Genomic DNA, 16800 nt, shown 5'->3' with positions numbered 1-16800 from the left:
AATTTAGTTACAAATTTGTACCGCAAAGTTCCTAGCCCGCGGCCATCGCTGCTAGTTCATTATTTGCAATTACGCGCGCATAGCGGCGCCAGCGAACAGACCATGCTAAAAGCACGAACTTGTCCACTGTAAACATTGGTAAACATTTCCGGAAAAAGAATTCCCGAGCGTTCGTCGACGGTTTCTACGCACAAGATCGCTCGAATGTGAATTTCGTTGTTTAACCGCGAGCTGCGAAAATGTCGAAGATATTTACGCCGACGAATCAAATAAGGTTGACGAACGTGGCCGTCGTTCGTATGAAGAAGGCTGGCAAGCGATTCGAAATTGCGTGTTACAAAAACAAAGTGATGTCTTGGAGAAATAAGTCGTAAGTTTTCTTTGACGCCGCGATGTTTCTGTTTTTTTTTAATCTAATTCGCAGTTCTTTCTCATTTGAAGCTGAAACCACGTCGTGCGGCTTATTTAATTTATTATTTAATAAATTTCTTTTAAGAATAATGCGTATAAGCTGGTCTGTATTACAGTTTCTTTCATTCGTTATTACATTCAAAATATATTTCAGAGAAAAAGATATCGATGAGGTATTACAGACGCATACAATATTCACCAACGTGTCCAAAGGTCAGGTGGCGAAGAAAGAAGATCTCGTGAAAGCTTTCGAGACCGAGGACCAAACTGAAATCTGCAAGCAGATCCTCGCTAAAGGCGAGCTTCAAGTTTCCGACAAAGAAAGACATCTGGCACTAGAATCCATGTTTAAGGACATTGCCACGACGGTCGCTGGCAAATGCATAAATCCAGAGACCAAGCGTCCGTATCCAGTTACTATGATTGAAAATGCCATGAAGGACGAAATACATTTTTCTGTTAAACCTAATCGAAATGCTAAGCAGCAAGCACTAGACGTAATCGCGCAATTAAAGGAAGTGATGCCCTTGGAACGCGTTCAAATGAGGTTTAGAATCGTCATTCCAGAGAAAGAGGCTAAAAAATTGAAGGATAAACTGGTTAAATTGGTAACAAAGTTGGAAACTGAGGAATGGGATAATGGATCCTTAACCATAATTTGCTTAATCGATCCGGGTCAGTATAGAGGAATAGACGAATTGATACGTTCGGAAACAAAAGGCACTGCTTTATTTGAATTAGTTAATTTAAACGAAGTAGCTGAGGGAGAAGAACTCTTAACATAAGTTGCAAATGCCGTTACGTTTTTTAGGAATTGTTGTTCATTGGATAGGTCCATATTTATTATCCATATTTATATTTTAAGTATACGTTGAGAACTTTGTTACATCTTAATTAGGGTTAATAAAGAAATTTGTATTTACAAGTTTCATTTAAGTAAATTATCTACACGATGTCGTACACCAGCTTTTTTTCTCACGACGCTACTTCTGTCTTCTACGAAAATGTATCTACGACACATTTCTTATTAACATCGCAATTAATAATTACTCTTTACGTGGAACTAATTTTCTATCTAAAAATTACAGTTTTAGATATGCAATGATACATATCTCAAAGTATTTCTATTACTTGATGAACGTCAAGTATGTAGATCAACATTTCATAAATAATGGCAACTGTATTAGAATCTTTAATTATCCTATACGTGTACTTTTTTTTATATTTATCAACGTGAAAAAAGCAGAAGCTACAAAAATTTATAAATTAGTCCCTTCACTTCTCCTCTGTCACTTCCGCTCGTGGAATATAAATATTTTCCGTGCGCTGATCACATTTCGCCGCGATGCGCGACACCGTTAGAAGAAAGTCTGACAATCTATTTAAATACGTTTGCGCTTCTTTGTCTAAAGCACCATCTCGCACTAACGTCGTGATACTCCTTTCGGCACGTCTGCATACCGTTCGCGCTACGTGCAGAGAAGCGCAGGCTTTCCCACCGCCCTAGTTTCAAAATATAAAATAGAATTAGCGTTAATCGAGCTCGTAGCTTATGTTCGCATCCGTATAAAATTATCATAATGTTTAATTACTGGAATGATGTAATCTTCGGGTGGCGGGAGCTGATTCGCGTACTCGAGAATCCACTCCTCCAGGTCTTTGGTGTGCTTGCTTTCGAAGGACTTGGTCTTTCCAGGCACAGACTTAGATATAGCGTGGTTTAGGTCGAACAGTATCATCTGCACCCTCTTGAGCTTGTCGACGTAGGGGTGCTCGACCTTTCCGTCGCAGGCAAACTCCCTCGCCAGGCCTATGTAGGATGACAGCTCGTCGGTCACGCCTAGAGCGTTGAAGATCATGTCGTCCTTCGGCTTCGTGTCCCCGGCGTCCGTGATCGTCAGCCCGGAGTCGCCGTCTCGCGAGAACACAGCCACCTCGGCCACGTTTGACGTCGTGGTGCCGCTGCAAGGATGTCGTTGTTAATAAACCAATAATTGTTCATTACCTGATAATTTTTCCCCGTATAACGCAGACGAGTGCACCGAGCCGTCGTCGCGTTACTTTATTCCGCGTGGTGCACTTTTGAGTCTATGTTGGGTTACCTCGACACGTACTTCTGCCTCACGAGTATACACTGCACCGCACTCTTGTATATGATCGCGGGCTTCCTCCACATGCCTCTGACCAGCTCCATATCGCGTATCGTTCGCAATTCGCCGGGAGATCTTAATTTAACGTCGATGCACGAATTCACGTGCAGCATGCAGCGCGATGCAGTTCTCACCAGTAACGCCGACGCGTGTGCGAGGGTAGATTGTAGATGTGTCCCCGAGTGTAAGACGAGCCCCAAGCATGTGTAAACAAGTCTAACGAGGAACCGAGCGGAAAAGAGAAAATAAAAATTATCGTCAGTCTGTCATAACACTTACGACTTTGCGGCTTCCGCACGTGTCCCGTGATTAGACGAAAAACATAAAAAAAAAACTCATCAATTGCAAAAAAAGAAAAAAAGTCTTCTGCAGTTTGTTTTGCTTTTTTTCTTCCTTCGGCACGTAATAGTATGATACATTTATTTCATTCCAAGTGTAGCAGGTGCAGCATGGGCTTGAAAAATCTAATCGCGTCGATTATCGATATCCGTCAACGGTACGATTTGAGAATTCCGAAATAAAATCCGGCGTACGTAAAACCCACGCGTCATCTGATCCTCCGATCGTCGAGTGTTCGAGGGCCAGTTTTTCAGGCCGAAATCAGCTGGAGTCAGCCAAACGCCGTCCGCAGACCGAAGGTCATGGCGCCGTCGGATATAACCTCTCGTTGGTGCCGACACTACCGGCTGCGATCGCGCGATTGTTGCGCGCAACGGTGCGCCGTGTGACACTCGACGGTTTGGATTTTTCGCGCTAAATCGACCATAGACCCGCGTCGCAGAACTTGCGATGTTTCGGCTGCCGTAGACGGCTGTCGCAACATGTTCGTGACGGACCTGGAGAAGGACTTCTACGACAGGATCCAAAAAAGCGTGAGTCGATTCGTTGTTCCGATCGCATCGCGCCGTCTTTCCCGAGAACGTATAGGTTACTCCGCGATCCATCTGCATAGCATCCCGGAGCCTTCGGCCTCCTTGGCTCTTCCACGACGCTTTAATCGCTCGTGAAACTTTATCTTTCCTTCCTTTTCCCTTCTTTCCGCGTGAACTCGTACAGTCACGTGCGATTTTATTTCCCTTTAGGTAGCTTGAGACTCTCAGCATAGTCCCTGTCATTGACCTGCTCAGCTTTTTATTAACTAATATTTTATAGTGTTATAAAGTTTGTTAAACAGTACACGTATATTTTATATAGTTTATGAAAGATGATTTTTTTACTTTGTATTTTAATTCATGGTTACATGTGTTAGTAATGAACAGCACAAACAGCATCTGTTTATGTTTTTTTTATTTTTTTTCCCCTTTTCTTTTTTTACAAGTTTACAATTATTTATTACATTCATATGTTCAAGATTGAAAAGAGTAATTTTTGATTGTTATTTAATTTAATATTGGATGATTTTCTGTTGCACAAAAATATCTAGTTTTTTTCTAATTTCAGAGGTGTCTACTTCTAGTAAACTTTGATGTCGATGCAATCTGTGCTTGTAGAATATTGCAACAGCTTTTCAAAAATGATCACATGATATATACTCTTGTACCTGTTAGAGGTATTCAGGATTTGATAAGTGCCTTTGATGAAAATTGTGAAGAGGTAAGGTCTCCAAGAATTGATACTCACTGTCCTACAGTTAGTTGTTCCATAAAATTAATTTTAGAAAATTTTCTTTCTTTCAGATAAAAAATATTGTTATGATAAACTGTGGTGGTACCTTAGACTTAGTAGATTTACTTAGACCAGATGAATCTATAGTGTTTTTTATTCTCGACAGTCATAGACCTTATGATTTATGCAATATATACTCAGAAAGTCAAATATGTATTCTTGGAAAACCTGATGAAGATAATGAAATACCAGAATATAATGATATATTCCGAGATGATAGTGTATGTAATTGGTTGAATTTTATTTAACTTTTTTCTGTATTTTTTCCTATAATTTTATTTAATTGTATGTAGTCAGATGAAGAAGACGCAAGTGATGTATCGGACGATGAGGAAAGTGAAGGTAGACGAAGTAAAAAACGAAAATTGAATGAAGAAGATTTATTGAGACGAAGTGAGAAAAGAAAATGGCTTGAAAACAGAGGAACAATCCTTTTCAATTATTTACAATACAGCTATTACGGCAAATCAGTATGCATTATAATTTATGACGTTAATAATTTTTTAAATTTAATTTTCTTTATTTTTTTATCGTATATATTACATTTTGTTACAGAGCGCGATAGTTGTGTTCGAAATGGCTTGGAATATGTCGAAAGATAATTTAGATATGGCGTGGTGGGCCATAGTAGGCTCTACAGAACAGTCTATTCTTAACAAGGTGGAATCACGAATATCCGTTCTTGAGGAAGGTTCTCTTCAGGCGCACGTTTCAAGATTAACACATAGACAAGGAGTTGACATTGATAAGCAGCAGCAACAACAGAGTATTGTCAAAGTTACATATGACAAAGAGTATCCTTTCACGTAAAAAAAATTCTTAACTCGGTTCTTAAATTTGACTATGTTAAATTTCTTAATAATAATTAACAGTCTTCAATTGGCATTATACCGTCACTGGACTGTTGAAGCTAGTTTGAAATATTCAATGTCCACTGCGGTATCATTACGTTTGTGGTCCATTAGAGGAGAGCAACGTTTGCGAGAAGTTTTAGCCGAGATGGGTTTACCTCTGGTACAATCCAAACAATTGTTTCGTGCAATGGACCTTACCTTTAGACAGGAATTCAAAGAGATGGTTGAAAAATTAGCTGGCAAATATAATGTCAGTAGTGTTATCGGTACTAGTTTTACTCTCCAATATGGTTATCGATTTAAATACTGTGCATCAGATATGGTATATGCTATGTTGGCTCTGTTGGATTCTACAGTAAGTTAGCAATTATTAAATATCGTATAATTTAGACGTAGCTACAACATGTACATAACTATTGTGTTTTTACAGACGAAGGATAGACAACCGCAACGTTGTTTCTTAGACGCACTAGATTGCTTATCACGTACAAAAAAAGATGTTTTAGAAAGTGGAATTGAGAAAGCAAAGCTTGTGCTTCATAATGTTTTTAAAACTGCACAGAGTGTATTAGAAACTAAGCAAGTAAAGAACTTTGGTTCCTTTTTATATCTCAATGTACCGGACGGAAACGTAGACAATTATTTATTCGCGCATGCTCATCCTCTGATTATGCTAGCTCAATTTACCCTCAAAGCATATGTAAATTCCTCAAGGAACAGACGTGCTTCTGAGTGGCCTCTCGTGGCCTCCGCTGTATTTAGTTTAGAGGAAGGATCGTGTCTTCTCGTGGGCATACCGCCAGTTTGCGAGGATCAACCCCGAAGGTATATACAACTTTTATAAATAAATTAAATTTATATTATCTAACTATAAACTTTATGATTACAGCTTATTTGGGAAAGCATTCGTGCAGGCTGCAAAGAATAAAAATTGCGACATTGAGACAGATTATTTTGACAGTACAAGTAAGCATAAAATAAACCTCGATGAATTAATTAGTTAGAATTCAATGTATTTAACCTTTTTTTTCTTTACAGTAATAAGACTGAAAATTGAGGAAAGACCTAAATTTCTTGATGCTTTGGCAGCACTTCTTACGTGATAATCACAGATGTATAATTATTAAAGACGGACCATATAATAATCACTATAATTAAATTTTTAACTAATACGACTATTAAAACAACTTAAAGCACTTTATTGCTTATGACGACATATAGTGCCTTTTTTTTTTTTTTTTTTTAATGCAAATTTATTGTACATTTTTTTAACCAGCGACGGTAGTAGCTTTATAATTGTAAAATATTTATATATAAATTAGGATTAATATATGAATCAGTAACATTGCGTGAGTGTAATATGTGTTGTATAAAAAAATGCTAGGATACAACGATAAGTAAAATAAGAAAGATTGCAGTAACGTTTGCAACATTAATAATTTAAAAGATATCGTAAATTAGATACTTTTTAAAAAATAAAAAAAAAATTGAATAAACTAAAAAACAAATGCAAATTTAAATAAAGTCTCTTACTAGATTAGACAATTGATATGACGCTCATTATTGCCTACATGCCTAAGAAAATTTATACAACACAAATATATAGTTAAGAATATGTTTAATATTAAAATACCGGCAATATAAATACAATGTAGCTCGCGTATATGAGCTACATAACAATTAATAAGCTATTTCATAAACGAGAATCTCCAGTGCGCTTGTCCGGTATTATTTAATAATTATATTAACACATTCGTGTGCGCATACCTTTTTACGTACATTTAAAAATACAATTTGATGGACTTAGATTGTGACTTTTTAATGTGATATAATATACATAATATAATATTTTTTGATTACATCCGCGATAAATTATGTAAGAACAAGTACAATTTACATGCGAATTTCTCTATGTAAAGAACGACAATATCACAGAGACAGGAGTAGAAAAAAGAAAGAAAGAGAAGGACGTACTTTTTTTTTTGTGTCTGAACAATTCTTATAAAACTCGACAAGTACAAATTTTGCATTTAATTGCTCTTTTATATAGGTACTTTATATATTTTAGGCCGGCATATGTTCGGTGGTTTTTGATGTTTTGTTCATTGTCTTAATTTTGTTTATCGGTAGTTTGTTAGTAAGGAATCCGTCAACAAATTGTTGTACCGAGTCCACGGTAATCTCGACGCCGTATTCCATTACGACGTATATTCCTCGCGGAATGTCGATAGCGGTTAAAAGAGGTACTGCATCGTCCAGACCGACGAATTCGCGAAGTATATCCGACGTTTCACACTGTTATGAAAATCATTGAAGATAATTAGTTGAGTACAAATATATGTGATACAAATATATGCATGTACTTACATCCAAAGCTATGTAAAACTGTAAGGAATCGTCATCGGGATCATCGTAATTTGGATCGTAATCAGGTTGATCTCTTCTGTATATTTGTGCAGCTGGTAGTAATACACTTTCTCCGAATTGAATTTCACAATCTTCTCCCTCTGCAAAAATGTAATTAGTATTAATTTTCATCGTCAGCATATCGTCACGAAAAAGCGGCAGCGATCGGGTAACAATAAAATCTCCACATCTTCTTTTTAAGAAAGGGATTATCTTACCAACAAATAAGATAATGGCTGGAGCATCGTGTAGTGACGTCGCATACTTTTCCGTCAGAATATTCACCAATCTAAAGTTCCATGGAAAATTCTGAAAATATAGATTGCCTTTATTATAATTTGATTCGAATTTAATAACTTGATCTATAATATTAAAGACTTATTTTTCTGATATACATATTTTATTTGCAGATAAGACTTTTATATTTGAGAAGTTTGTCGAAATTACCAATCCTTCCGGGTCTTCGATCAATTCGGCGCGACCATCTAGAGTAATTATATTGTCGCGAGGGTCCAGAATGACGAGAGTGGGTATTGCCTGCACATCGAAAGCTCTTGCCAATTTTCGACGTCTTTCTTCTTGATTAAAAGGTATCCTTAACCAAGGCATTGTTTCCGTGTACGCATTGTAAGAGTCCTCGCTCCTACAATGAAAGCACAGGCCATTGAAATTTCTTACAAAAGATGGATATCACAGTAAGTACACAAAAAAAATAAAATAAAATAAACCGTTAATCAATAAAAATAGCTTAAAATAAAATAAAATAAGTTTAAAGAAGAGCGTATTACGGAAGTTTACCTGTCCGAGCTGACGAAAATTACTTCAAAATCGTGGCCTCTCTCTCGAATTCTTTGATACGTGTCCACGAGTTGCGGGGTGAATGCTTTACAAGGCGGACACTAAATGAAAAGAACGCAATAACGTAATAACAATTCGATGCCAATTTAAATTAAATATATAATTACAATTATCAAGACAATTAACGCCAGTACTTGATGTTTAAAAAAACAATTATTCGCAAAAATTAATCGCATCTCTCTCGAAAGGAAAAGACTTTAAGATTAAATTATAAAATTATCGCAGGGGACGGTGAAACAAATGTATACATTCGGGTGTCGTCGCTCACCCAATGTGCGCTAAAGTAGACTCCTTTGAAACAGTAGCGAAGTTCTTCGTGCAGCATAGGCTCGTTGCTATCGCGGGCACCGCAAGGTAGAAGAGGTCCATCCTCGAGGGCGGTTTTCGGGTGCGGAGGCCTCCAAGGAAATTCGGTGCCGGTAGGATCGGCGATAGTTCGCTCAACGCCTCCTCTTGTTACGATCGCCCCGTTCGATGCTTCCAGTAAGATCAAGGTCGGCACGCCGGTCTTTATCCGATACCTTCGAGACAGTCTGGTCTAAAAAAGAAAAGAAAAAAAAAGGTAAAAAAATATTAACACATCACGAATAACGTACGCAAATGGCAAAAATAAATCGCAGAACCTGTTTATATGCTAATTCTTATCTCAGAAGTGTAAAACCGCGAGGATCGAAAGTCGCGGTGGAATATTAAATACACAGAGGCTTCTTCTTCGTGCATATTCGTACGGTCGAAAATCACACATTCTCGTAATACTAGTTACGTTATTTAATACGGCCATTGTCCCGTGTATCTGTGAGCGTAATTAAAGTACTGCGGGAAGGAAGGAACTAATGGTACCACTCAATAGCAATAAACAAGATGCGCTAAAAGCATATTTCTCCGGAGACCCGCGGCAATGAGCGCGAACAGCTGCAGTCGGGGCTGCATTAACGACGCAGGCGATGTAGTGCAGATAATATTACTCAAGGTATATAATAAGGATAATGAAATAAGAGCTGTATATGGAAGGCAATTATCGACGAAAATATATACCAGCGCGCGGTTTGTTCGTATTCCTCTGCAGCTGTTCGCTAAGCAACGGATTTTTTTCATCATCTCGCGAGCCATATCTCGTTCGGATTCTTAACACTGTCGATTTATGAAACCGTTATTTATCTTAATAAATAGATTTTTTTTTTGAGCCGAAGAAGGAACTCTCGATTTATCGCATCGTGAGTAATTATAAATTTTATCTCTCTGCGCGTATCTGCCGTTATTTTTCGCGAGCGAACGCGACGTTTCCGATTACATTTTCAGCTCCTTCGCCGACGAGAACTCGCTGACACAGCTTCTCGTCACAGCCGTTGATCGGGTGTCATAATTCGAAACGAGAGGAGAATCCGCGCGACCGTACCAGAGTCTAAACCCTCCAATCTACCCCCGAAACTGCATTAAGTCGGACCCGACCCTCTTCTCGAACATCCACCAGTCCCCCTTCAACCCCCGATATCTCGGGGGAGGATCGTTCGGGATTTCTCGTATCGCACGAGATGCCCCGTTACGGGGTTACGGCGCGCATAAAAGGCGAAGGGAGGGGCGCGCACGACGAGGGTGAGACAGAAGAGGCGCAAGGCGAGAGCGAAGGGCCTCTCGTAGGTAGCGAACGCGATGAATCGCGCTGTACGTTATCGCGGAACATAATACTTTTCACCGGGAGAAAGGGAGACGGCGAAAGGGAGAAAGAAAGAGAGAGAGCGAAAGGGAAACAGGGCGGCACGGAGGAGCGTCCCTTCGTGTATTTCCCGCTGCCGCGTCACGTGGTTGCCCTACGGACGCGTTGGTGCTTTCGCGCTCGCCCTCGCTCGGGAGCCTTTCCCGAGCGGTCGATAACGCGTGCGTCCTCTCCCTCGGCCGTGTTGCTACCGTTCGGCGAACGACGCCGCTATCGTTATTTTCCTTCGCTCCGGCCCTCCGCGCACCGGGCAGGGCGTCATAAAACACACGCTCGTTGTTAAAAAGAACCCTCGCGGGCCACCCCCGCGACGTTCGAAGCGAAACCGCCCGTTTAGCATGAACCTTGATGAAAACGCGCGAGCACTCCTCCTAAAGGGTTCAGGATGGAACCTACGGTTTCGCTTGTTATTTCCCCGACGCGAAACGGTTACTTTTTTTCTTACATTTTAGAGATCACGTTGAAGCAATTGCCTCCCTACGATTAATTATATTTTAATTCGCGGCTCCGTCCGGATATATGTACTTTGAAAAGTATCATGCGCGAACTTTACACACGTCAAGGGATTTACCCCATAAATTACCTCCAGTCACGTGTATATACATTTAATAACGGTCGAGCGGGCATTTGTAGCGTCCAGCGTGCATTCCCTATCGTACATACACATCACGGTCTACGTGGCCTTCCCCGTCCCTTTATCTCTCCCGCTGTCCCTTTTTCCCTCGTTCATCCGACGCTCACCTTCCTCTCGTTTGCCGCCAAGATCGTCTCTGGCCGCGAGCGGGAGCTAAAAAAAAGGACCAAGAGGCCTCGGAGAAAGGCAGACGGGGATCACTTTTGACTGGGTCGCACGCGTTCAATCGTCCTCCCTTTTGCGCCCCTTCGTGTGTATACAGAGACAACGCAGGTCTAGCCCGACGCCTCTGCCGCGCTCAACTCCAGCCGTCGCGACGGCAGCCCTTCGGGCCCTTCGAGCTCCCTCTCGATTATCCCTGAACGCGTTGCTCGCAAGCGACGCTCTTACGAGCGAATGTCGCGCGTAGGAGGCTTCATTAAGCCGCGAGAAATTTACAGAGGTTTTTTTTTCTGTCTTTTTACTTTTTTCTTTTTTTTTTCTTTCTTCGATGAGCCGACGTAAACGAGATATATACTTTCCTCTCTATCGCCGCGACGCGATAATAAATCCGGGATGTTACAAAGAAGGGACTGCATACCCCTCACTGGTCATTATCGATAAGCGAGTCGCTCGAAGCGACCGGATGGCCGACTACGACGCGCCGGAAGTGTAATTTCTGGCCGAAATAATCCGGCATAAAATCTTTAACTACCCCGTCGAGATTCTCTTCCTTCCGTGCCCTCGGACGGGGGAGGGTCTTCTTATCAGTTTAGGGCAGATCCCGAACTAGCGCTAATCGGAATTTACTGCGCTAAATCGGAGTCGGTTAAGCTCTCATCCCGATTATCCACCGGCGTGAATCGGTTAAGGGAATCGCCTTAGACTCGTTGGACCGTTAAGGTTTCGTCGCGTAACTGTTAATAATCCACGAGATGGATTCGATTACGTAGGGGTGAAAGGTTGGCGCACCACCCCTCGAGCGTGAACTGAAGGTTCTTCGAAATTCGTGTTTTCCCCCCGCAAACATGGGGACGGCTTTTCATGCGAGCACCCTGTGCATTCCCTTTGACCACGGGCTAACCGGCCATGCACAATTCATAGGCGTGCACCGGGGTCGGAAAAGAAAAAAAAGGGACGAAACAAAGTGTAAGAGGAAACCGCGACACGAAGCGGCGATAAGATTTCGCTTATATACGCGAATAGGCGCGCATTTGATACCACGAGACAAGCGATTCCTGCTTGTTTTTGTTTTTTTTAATTATTTTTTTTTAATAATAATTAACGAGAAAGAACTGACATTCCGAGCAACGATGAACTGGAGCTGAACGAATTAATTGGCGAAGTGAACAAAAGTAATCTCGCGATTACAGGCGACGAACGCGCGGAAGATCGTAATTATAGTAATGTGTCGTTAGAAAATTTAATTCCGAGCTCGAAGCGCGATTCGTACGTCTGTAATTAATCGGCCTGGCGCACGCCAATGTTAAAACTGACGTTTCGGCGGATCGCTTTGTTAATTATACTGCGTATGAACAATTGCGTTACATTATATTGAACGCGCGTGCCGTCCAACCGGACACTATCCAGATATCTAATATGCTCCAGCCCTCCAGTTAAAACAGTTCGTAAAGATATTTATATACCGAAGCTAGTCGATACAAAATCTCAAACGGTACCGTCTTTTTAACTCGTAGATTTCTTCATCGCGAGATGGATTTCGTAATGAAGTTCCGCTCGGCTTCGCTAAAACCGTTTCCTTCTTTTCCCATCGTGCGGAATTAAACAGCCTCACGACGAAACTTCGCTGCTGCAGCTCCCGTAAAGTTGATTCGGAATTAAATCGAGCGTGGAAAATCCGTGATCTACGCGCTTTTTCACCCCCCGCCCCATCGCGTAAAGATTAAATTATTAAATTATCGGCGACGTTGCGTTAGCAGCTCGGGGGGAAGTTAATTTCCCTGATTAAAATTTAAAATGCAATTAAGAGCGAGGCGAAGGAACAGTTTTACATTCCACGGTTCTCGGAATACGCGTACATTCCGACGAAACTGGGCGCTTCATCTTTCATGGACCAATCTCGCATGCACGAAGCCGAGCGAAAAGAAACGTACACATTTCATCTCCGGCGTCCTCTCTTTCGTCGATTCCTTTCATTATCGCGTCGACCGGACGAGAGCGTTATTTGAGGAAGATATGGGTCGGCCATCCGTCCGAAATAGAGGCCTTCCCCGGCGTCGGTTCAACCCCTTTTTATTTTTCCCCACGGGAGTGACTTTCTCGTTAATGTCTCTCGCGGATAAAGACGCGCGTTTTCTTACGGGGCCGATTTAAAAAAAAAAAAAAAACCCGTTCGGGTTATGAGCAGCCGTCGCTGATTAAAACGAAGCGGAATTTTTTCACGGCATACATCCCGTGAACCGGCCGAGGATTTTCTCTCGCGCAAATAGAGAAAACGGCGGGATATCGTAAAATAAAACCACGAAGGCGCGAGAAAGAAGGAAACGTTGCTCTCGGTATATCGATAGGCCACGCGATAAATCCACGAACGTCTCTTCGTAATCTCATCGAGACGTAAATGACGCACGCGAAATAAAATATATAATCGGTTATCGTACTTAAAATACAACGAACGGAAACGGATTTTTGTCCCAGATAAAGTGTTACTTTTCTCGGGAATTATTTTTAATTGGCCCCGTTTCTCCCACTCGAGTAAAACTATCGCCGGGGCACTCGCGATTACGACGAGGCGGTCTCGTCAGAGAAGTATCTTAAGCGCGGAATTAATGAGCGAGGACCAATCGGCGAGGCCACTCGACGCTGATTACGCATCACCGTTACAGTTTCCTCGTGATTGAATCAGATTAAGTGTATGTATTGTATCCTGTGTGCGTCTCCACCGCGAGCGGCAACGAGCTCAAAGTACCGCGGGCTCGGATAAAGTACAAAGGGCTCGAGTGTTTCTCTAGCAACGCTCAATCGTTTCGAATACTCTGCGTTTTGTACAACACGACGCGACGATCAAAGAACAAGAATAAGACGTTTCGACGATGCAGCACCGTTAAAAGCGCGATATCAGCTGGACTTGATCTCGCAAAATATTTCAAAGCGTTTTTGCGTGGAAAAATTAATAAGTAAGTCGAAGTTTATCGTTCCCGGGGAGAAAGAAAAATAAAGAGAGACGATCGCGACTTTTACAGTTGCGCTTTCTACGTGCTATTGTCGTCAAATACTCGGCACTCTCTAATTTTTCGAGTGGCTCTCGAGGGGTGAGGAGAAATTCGAGATGCATTAGCGAATGGCACGCAACGAGACGCCCTGCTACAACCCGAAATGCGGCTCCTACATTCGCCATTCGCACGCGAGGCCCGTTCTCGCAAGCTTTCGCGCTCTTTCGCGATCTTTCTTCGTCGCGGTATTTCCCGCCGCATCGACGATAATGCATACGGCAAAAAAGCTTCACGCGGGTCCCCGTAATGCGTTCGTTCGAATAAGCGAGGTGCATGCCGCATGCGACCGATCTTTTCCTCCCTCCGTCTGACGCGCAAATAACATTCGGACCTTAAATAGCGGCGGCGGTTCGAAAGGGTTAAAACGTCTATGGGCGAGATGAAAAACGCAGGCCGTGCCGTCGCCCCCGGCCTGAATGTCTCATGCATGCATGCAATTCCTGAAATCACCGCCTATGGCGATGTTTACATTGCAGACTTTCTGGCAAATTCGTTTTTATTTATTTCTTCTTATTTTTGGCTTTTTTCGTGCTCTTTTTTTTATTTTTTTTTTTCCTTCTTTCATCGTTTTAAACGATGGCGTAATTGCAGACTTTATTCGCATTTTTATCTCTTTATTGTATCCGATTTTAAATAAATTTTAATAGTTAAATTAATTAAAAAGCACCCAGCCTTTCTTATTGCGTTGGATTAATTAATTAATATCCTTTTCTTTTACGCTCTTAATCAAAACGCCGAAGTTTGCGATTGTAAAAAATGTCTTATCGCGCCAGGAAGTCTGCAGTGACTCAAAGCGAAGGAAAAGTTTTTTTATACCGCCCGTCTAAACTTTGCGAGTGTCTCGGGACGAGTTTAAGATTAAAACTTCAAGGCTCTCTTCGGAAGCTATTGTTATCGCACGTAGTCGCGGGCCTTTGAAGACTTTGAAGTTTTATCGATGCTCGCCGGCGGTGAGAGACAGGACCATGCGAAGCACCACGTGGTACTCGCACCGCGGCGGTCCTTCGAAGGTGGAAACAGAAGGAAACATTGAACGGAAGGGTTTTAAAGGGCTCGGGAGAAAAAAGTAAGTGTCGGAAGGTGCAGGTGATCATCGCTGAACAAAAGAAGCCGCTTACCTTCCTCTCGTAGTCGCGATTCGGCACGGCAAGCCAGGGCAGGTCGCCTACGTGGGCGCGGAAGCTCTCGTCGACGTCGAGCACGTCGGCCACGTTGCTCCAGAGCACCACGTGCACCACCTCGAGCCGCTTCCTCCGATCGGCGTCACCCGCGCCGTTGACGTTCTCGTAGAGCTCAGTCAGCTGGCGGGTGAATTCGTCGCAGGTCGCGCCGGAGTTCACGAAGCTGAAGTATACGCCGACGACCTCGCATGCCGGCCGGCCGTCCTCGTGGACGAGGCTCGCCGTCGGCGAGTCGATCGGCTTCCTCGCGTCGTTCATCTGCCCGCACCGCGCGAGCTGCTTACCGAAGAGCCGATGCTGCCAGCAGGACGGCTTGCCGGCCGCCGTCGGAACCGTCCGCGCCGGGGATACCTGCTCGTTCCGTTCGGCCATCGCTCTGCCGGCACTGCGACGCGACTGGAGACAAGAACGACTGGATTGAAACACCGAGAGAGACACGCCGCGCGCGTACGCGCGCGCCGGCGAAACAGGGCTAGCTTTGCCCTTCGGGGGAGGTGCTCAAACGCCACCAGACGCCGCGACCCGGCAGGACAAGCGTGTCCACTGACCGACGGCACCGACGGCGGCACCGAATTCGCGTCGCCACCGACGGCGGCACTGTCCGCGACTTCCTCGACTGGACTCCCGCGACAGGCAAAGCGAAGCGGCCGAAAAAAGGCCATCCCGTCTGTGTTACAGCAAACATTTCAAGGAATTCGGTTGAATAATTCTCGAGCGACCCTCTTTTATTTTTTATTTTTTTTTTAACCGATACTTAACAGGTCTATTCGTTTTCAAATAACTTTTGCGTCCTCGCGTTTTAAATTTTACTTTGTCTTGTCAGATTTTTCCCTGCGATTTTATTCGGCTCTACTTGATTCGAGTTTTATTCAATTTTGTCCGCCCCGAGCTTTATTCGGCCCTTGAAAGATTGAAATGCGCAGATTGCACGATGCATGCGGACTAATTTGCAGATCGCGTCGATAAGGCGCAAAGTGAGCGACGCCGAATTATCGACTGGCTATTTTTTTTCCTCTCTTTCTCCCCCCTTTTCCCCTTCCTCGTCGCGTAACGATTCTGCGCATAATGTCTACGGAGTGAGGGAAAATCAAGGTAAAGCCTGAAATTAACTCGTTCAGCCGGGATGACCCCGAACGGTCCGAACACTTGCGGCTGTTACTCTGGCACGGGTTTTTCAGCGATCGAACGCTTTCGCTGGAGAGTTCCATTATAGAATATCCGTTAGCTAACGAAGCGCCAATTATAACCGGCTCGAAATTAGCGTCTCTTTCAAAGATTACGATGCGCTGCGACGTGTAACGCGCGCAGGCGGACAAGCCGGGCATCGAGGCGGACGTGTCGCGTTAATATTAGAACGACGGGTGGGTGAGAGACGCGGTCACGATTATTAAAAATTTACGCGTATCGCAATGGCGATCGATCGGGTTCTCACGCGGAGAAAGCCTCCGAGGGGCCGGGGGAGGTCACCTGCTGATGCGAAGAACGGCGGCGACATTCGATCTGCCTGCGGGACGTCGCGGTGCTCGTGAAAAATTCCGGACATTTCGGACAGCCGGCTAGAAAGGCACGTCGTCCGTTGACTCCTCTTCCTGATTTTCCCGCAAAACTCTCGTCACACGTCGAGCGTGGAACTTGACGCCTCCTAGCTCGGCGCGATGTCAAGATCGAGCTTTGAAACCCGCCGTTGCGAATCCCTAGAAGTCCCCTCCCCTCCGACA

The 16800-nt window shown here is 43.3% G+C and overlaps 4 protein-coding genes across 5 annotated transcripts; 2 read left to right on the top strand and 2 right to left on the bottom strand.

Annotated features, from left to right (window-relative positions):
- The first annotated feature begins 92 nt into the window (after positions 1 to 92).
- On the top strand, positions 93 to 1371 carry Sbds (SBDS ribosome maturation factor). Its single transcript, XM_070675377.1, has 2 exons — positions 93 to 370; positions 566 to 1371. Exons 1-2 carry the CDS (start codon positions 240 to 242, stop codon positions 1194 to 1196), a joined length of 762 nt encoding a protein of 253 aa, XP_070531478.1. The 5' UTR covers positions 93 to 239; the 3' UTR covers positions 1197 to 1371.
- LOC139113930 (corrinoid adenosyltransferase MMAB) lies at positions 1021 to 2834 on the bottom strand. 2 transcript variants are annotated; one of them, XM_070675388.1, is made up of 3 exons: positions 2514 to 2834; positions 2004 to 2373; positions 1021 to 1914 (listed from the first exon to the last, which is right to left on the bottom strand). In XM_070675388.1, exons 1-3 carry the CDS (start codon positions 2672 to 2674, stop codon positions 1687 to 1689), a joined length of 759 nt encoding a protein of 252 aa, XP_070531489.1. In that variant the 5' UTR covers positions 2675 to 2834; the 3' UTR covers positions 1021 to 1686. The 2 variants fall into 2 exon arrangements, with proteins under 2 accessions (XP_070531489.1, XP_070531499.1); XM_070675398.1 differs by having other exon boundaries at positions 2526 to 2834.
- A 246-nt stretch (positions 2835 to 3080) lies between these two features.
- Positions 3081 to 6258, top strand: Cdc45 (cell division cycle protein 45). Its single transcript, XM_070675332.1, has 9 exons — positions 3081 to 3433; positions 4002 to 4154; positions 4238 to 4447; positions 4520 to 4696; positions 4782 to 5020; positions 5099 to 5435; positions 5511 to 5905; positions 5970 to 6046; positions 6119 to 6258. The coding sequence occupies exons 1-9, from the start codon at positions 3383 to 3385 to the stop codon at positions 6181 to 6183; spliced, it is 1704 nt and encodes a 567-aa protein (XP_070531433.1). The 5' UTR covers positions 3081 to 3382; the 3' UTR covers positions 6184 to 6258.
- LOC139113869 (nucleoredoxin) lies at positions 6073 to 16780 on the bottom strand. The gene is made up of 8 exons (XM_070675323.1): positions 16550 to 16780; positions 15020 to 15478; positions 8613 to 8882; positions 8285 to 8385; positions 7934 to 8129; positions 7705 to 7795; positions 7448 to 7587; positions 6073 to 7375 (listed from the first exon to the last, which is right to left on the bottom strand). The coding sequence occupies exons 2-8, from the start codon at positions 15452 to 15454 to the stop codon at positions 7145 to 7147; spliced, it is 1464 nt and encodes a 487-aa protein (XP_070531424.1). The 5' UTR covers positions 15455 to 15478; positions 16550 to 16780; the 3' UTR covers positions 6073 to 7144.
- Between the last annotated feature and the right edge of the window lie 20 nt (positions 16781 to 16800).

The sequence above is a fragment of the Cardiocondyla obscurior genome, linkage group LG01 (genome assembly GCF_019399895.1).
Source record: "Cardiocondyla obscurior isolate alpha-2009 linkage group LG01, Cobs3.1, whole genome shotgun sequence".
Taxonomy (NCBI): domain Eukaryota; kingdom Metazoa; phylum Arthropoda; class Insecta; order Hymenoptera; family Formicidae; genus Cardiocondyla; species Cardiocondyla obscurior.
This window is presented reverse-complemented; position numbering and strand designations above follow the sequence as displayed.